The 5042-nt window shown below is 30.5% G+C and overlaps 1 protein-coding gene across 1 annotated transcript in view; it reads right to left on the bottom strand.

Annotated features, from left to right (window-relative positions):
• Positions 1 to 825: 825 nt before the first annotated feature.
• The window catches only part of LOC117111941, a 9968-nt gene continuing 5751 nt past the window's right edge, over positions 826 to 5042 (bottom strand). The window contains exons 4-6 of the mRNA XM_033254988.1: positions 1827 to 1862; positions 1406 to 1587; positions 826 to 1236 (exon numbers count right to left, since the gene is read on the bottom strand). Coding sequence (XP_033110879.1) covers positions 826 to 1236; positions 1406 to 1587; positions 1827 to 1862 — 629 coding nt within the window. The remainder of the gene's footprint in view (positions 1237 to 1405; positions 1588 to 1826; positions 1863 to 5042) is intronic.

The following is a 5042-nucleotide window of genomic DNA, read 5'->3' as shown; positions in this document are numbered from 1 at the left end:
TATTTATTTATTTATTTATTTATTTATTTATTTATTTATTTATTTATTTATTTATTTATTTATTTATTTATTTATTTATTTATTTATTTATTTATTTATTTATTTATTTATTTATTTATTTATTTATTTATTTATTTATTTATTTATTTATTTATTTATTTATTTATTTATTTATTTATTTATTTATTTATTTATTTATTTATTTATTTATTTATTTATTTATTTATTTATTTATTTATTTATTTATTTATTTATTTATTTATTTATTTATTTATTTATTTATTTATTTATTTATTTATTTATTTATTTATTTATTTATTTATTTATTTATTTATTTATTTATTTATTTATTTATTTATTTATTTATTTATTTATTTATTTATTTATTTATTTATTTATTTATTTATTTATTTATTTATTTATTTATTTATTTATTTATTTATTTATTTATTTATTTATTTATTTATTTATTTATTTATTTATTTATTTATTTATTTATTTATTTATTTATTTATTTATTTATTTATACCAGACACTCTTACGCTGACGAAGGCAGCAGGTGCTGCCGAAAATTTCGTTGAATAAATGTACATGTCTCAAATTATGTCAAAGTGTCCGGCGTTTATGTTAACAACTGCAGTGTTATTTTATACAACCGAGACATACGTGGAACTTCATCGACTAAATCGATCAGATATGAATTTTTATATATATATATATATATATATATATATATAGTTATATAATACTCAGTAGAACATGTATTTTGACAAAGTAAGAAGAGAAAGATGGGATGGTGGTACAATCAGTTAATAAAACCCATTTTCACCTGTTTTCGATAAGATCATATTTTGGTGAGGCATTTTCGTCTGAACTTGGCGTAGCGACACAATAATCAATGTATAACTTGATGTCTCCCGTGTAGGATGTCACGTGGGCTCCCATATAGATCGTCTGCCCAATATCTACAACCACTGGATAATCATTGTTGCCGTATGGTATGCTGAAATTACTTTCTCTATACATGTCTAACGTGAAAGAGAAGTTCCCACTTCCTTCCACGTCATCCCCGAGGAGTTGGACCTCTTGTGGGTCAAAGTTGATTGAAGATCTGCCAGAATTTCTAAGTTTACACTTAACTGGAAGTACATGTTGAGTTTCCCTTGAAATTACGGTGCTGTTACCCACTTCTTTGTAAGAAACTGCATTCGAGTACTCAACGAATTCATCTTCAAACTTAAACACATTTTTTTTTTATTATTTTGTATTTCAATTTATTCAGCTTCGTGTAATATAAGCAATTCAGCATAACCATGTTCAACTGTACTGTATTAAATTTTTATTATATCATTAATACAAAAATGATTTTTTTTTTCTTTACGAAATCGATTTTTGCTATACTTACATTCACTGTTGTTCCACATCTATCGTACCTAGTGACAAAGACTAACCAATACATTCCGTTTTTGTAAGTACGGTAAAATGTTTTGCAATCTGAATCAATCAAATGTGGCGGGAAATTTGTCACATCGACCAGGGTACTATCACCGATATATATTGTCATGTACGAGTCGTCGCAGACCACATCTGAAAAAAGGGGGACACTGTCAAAATATTTCAATGAACTGCATATTTTTTCTTCTTTATATTGTGTAACAATAATAATGTAAAATAGAAATCTAATTTTCTCCCACAGAGCCCGTTAGGCTTTAAAAAAGTGAGCTTCAGTAAATATGTATTTCTATAGTCTCTACTTGAACGTGGTGATACATTCTGCAGGCCAGAAGATGTGCGCAGAAGAAAAAATTATTTTAAGTAAAATATACCTGATTGAACCAAATCTGGAATGGGAGAGCTGGCATCTGTAAGTAATTAGAATATATTTTAAAATAATTATATACATTTGTAACACACTGAAATGCACCAAAAGGTAATCTGAATGTCTGAATCTCATCCGGGCCGAATCCAGAGATGCGTAGGGGGGCCGAATGGCATGCCTCCGCGAAATCTGTTTTCTAGACGCCAAAAAAATAACCTCTGATGTATTTTGTGTGATTATCGCTTTTTTTTTTTTTTTTTGATTTCCAAAAAAGAGGAGAGAAGGGGCCGGGGCCGGCCCGGTTCCTCACCCCCCAAAACTCTCCCCTATTCATTTTGCATGAATTGTGAATATTTCAGTTTCTTAAGCTTCTTTCAAATCGGTTCCGTAACAAAATCCGAACCGCGTTTCCGATCATCATCATCATCATCATCATCATCATCATCATCATCAGCATCGTCATCATCACCACCATCATCATCATCATCACCATCACCATCCATCATCATCGTCCATCATCATCATCCATCATCCTCCTTCATCATCATCATCATCCATCATCCTCCTCCATCATCATCCTCCTCCATCATCCTCATCATCATCATCATCATCCATCATCATCATCATCATCATCATCATCCATCATCATCATCATCATCATCCTCCATCCATCATCCTCCATCATCATTATTATATGCCTATTCCAGCAGCAGCTGGAAAAGCCATTATTAATATTAATATTAATAATATTAATAATAATAACATAATATTATTATTAATAATAATATTAATATTAATAATAATAATAATATTAATAATAATAATATTAATAATAATAATAATAATAATAATAATAATAATAATTCTGGATTTGGGAAAGTTTAATCAAGTTACAAGGAAGACATTATTGTGTTGGGGACGATCCAGGTTAGGGTGTGAATTTGAGGGTCATTGCTTACGTTCTTGTAGTTATCATTAAGTTTAGGCCCATATGAAATTTAACTGTAAATTTAAACTGTATATGCTTATAACGACGCCTTATTGGTCAGGGAGTTATGACGTTCGCCTTGTATACTAATGGTTTTGAGTTAAAGTCCTGGTCGAGGCTGTGATTTTTTTTTTGTCAGATTTCTTTTCTAAGCAGTCCCTAAAGGGACATGATTAAAAACAATATTAAATTATTTCGAGGGACCAAAATAATATTTCGAAAGAACGAAATAATTCCGAGGGAACGAAATAATATTTCGCTACCTCGAAATATTATTTCGTTCCTTCGAAATATTATTTCGTTACCTCGAAATCATTTCGAGGATTTCGTTCCCTCGAAATATTATTTTGTTCCCTCGACTCGAAATAACATTTCATTCCCTCAAAATATAATATTTCGTTCCTTCGAAATATATTATTTCGTTCCCTCGAAATACTATTTTTTTTTCCTCGAAATACTATTTCTTTTCCTCGAAATACTATTTCTTTCCCTCGAAATAATATTTCGTTTCCTCGAAATAATATTTCGTTCCCAAAATAATATTTCGAGGAAACGAAATAGTATTTCGAGGAACGAAATAATATTTTGAGAGAACGAAATACTATTTTGGGGGAACAAAATCATTTCGTTCCCTTGAAATGATTTCGAGAGAACGAAATAATATTTCGAGGAAACGAAACAATATTTCTCGTTCCCTCGAAAAAGTTTAATGTTTTTTCTAATCATGTCCCTTTAGGGGCTCCGTAATATACATTAAAAGTACATTTAACAACAGGGGAAAAGATGATGACATACATAGAAAAGGTGTAGTAGCAATGTTTATGTCAAAAGAAGCAGAGAGAGCATTAATTGACTGGACAGCAATAAGCAAGAGAATAATCAATGCAAGATTTTTTTCTAAATACATTAAGACGACCCTTATCCATATATACTCCCACCGAAGATGCAGATGAGGAATACAAAGATGATTTTTATGCCTTACTTTAGGAAACTGATGTAGGCCTACATAAGCATGGTATGTTAGTCTTACCCGGAGACATGAATGCAAAATTCGGAGAGAAAAATGAAGGCTATATAACAGATTAATGAGAAAAAACGGTCTAGGAAGCATGAATAACAATGAAGCCTCTGTGGTCTAATGGTTGATAGCGAGAGGTCGCAGGTTCGAGTCCCGCCAGGCATTTTATTACAAAATTTCTTTATTAATTTATTTACAAGTACATACGTTTGGAGCTATGCGACATGATAATAATAATAATAATAATAATAATAATAATAACTATATTGTTTCTCTTTTGTAAGAAAGGCACAAAGCGGTAAAGAGATGTGCAACAATAATTCACAATATAAGATTTAAAGAAAATAACATATGCACATTTGTCTTGCAATAGACATTTCTTACTAACCTAATAGGCCGTCTAATTAATACAGTACTTCATCAGTATTTTGATTTTTTTTTTACTAAACTAATAACGAAAAGAAATTATAATACGCATCCCAGGAAATGAACTACATGCCACTGCTCTCGACACCATTCACGCCACTGCCAGGAATTCATGACAATGTGTGACTAATGCCGAAACCAGACGGCGTGCATTCCATCTCCCGGAGAATGCATTACATTTTACCTGAATAAACTGAAAAGAAACATATGAGAAACTTATAAAAGAAAAGAAAGAAAAAAAATTTATAATAATAGTTTTTCCCCTTCCCTTCCCTCCCCTTCCCCTTTCCTTTCCTTTTCCTCTCTCTTTTTTTTATCACAAAAGATAAAGTCACAGATAAAACAGAGGAAACAGCAAAATTTTATAAACAATAAAATTCTGCTAAAAGATTAAAAAGGCTAACAAGGCTAAAGACATTAAAATGGAGTTAAAATTGGTTAAACATTCTGTTAAAAATCAGCTTTGGCAAAGGCAAGCAGATTGGGGTGCACAGCATAGGCCTATCTTTTCCACATTTTATTAAATTGTCTCATAGCGCTTGGGAGAAATGATTTACAAATTCTATTTGTCCGCATACTTGGATATAACATACGTCCAGTCCTGCTGAAGGAGCGGTACTGATTAAGAGGGTGATTAACATCTGATATAATTACTTCCATTTTTTTACACATTGCACTGTTAACACAATCTTCTATATTCTTACTGTCTTTAGTCCCAATAATTCTGTCAGCTGTTCTACTAATTCTTACAACTTTTTTCATGTTCTGTTTATCAAGGCTATAAAACCAGA

The sequence above is a fragment of the Anneissia japonica genome, unplaced genomic scaffold, assembly GCF_011630105.1.
Source record: "Anneissia japonica isolate Jap-2015-1 unplaced genomic scaffold, ASM1163010v1 scaffold1594_len1068242_cov183, whole genome shotgun sequence".
Classification (NCBI taxonomy): domain Eukaryota; kingdom Metazoa; phylum Echinodermata; class Crinoidea; order Comatulida; family Comatulidae; genus Anneissia; species Anneissia japonica.
This window is presented reverse-complemented; position numbering and strand designations above follow the sequence as displayed.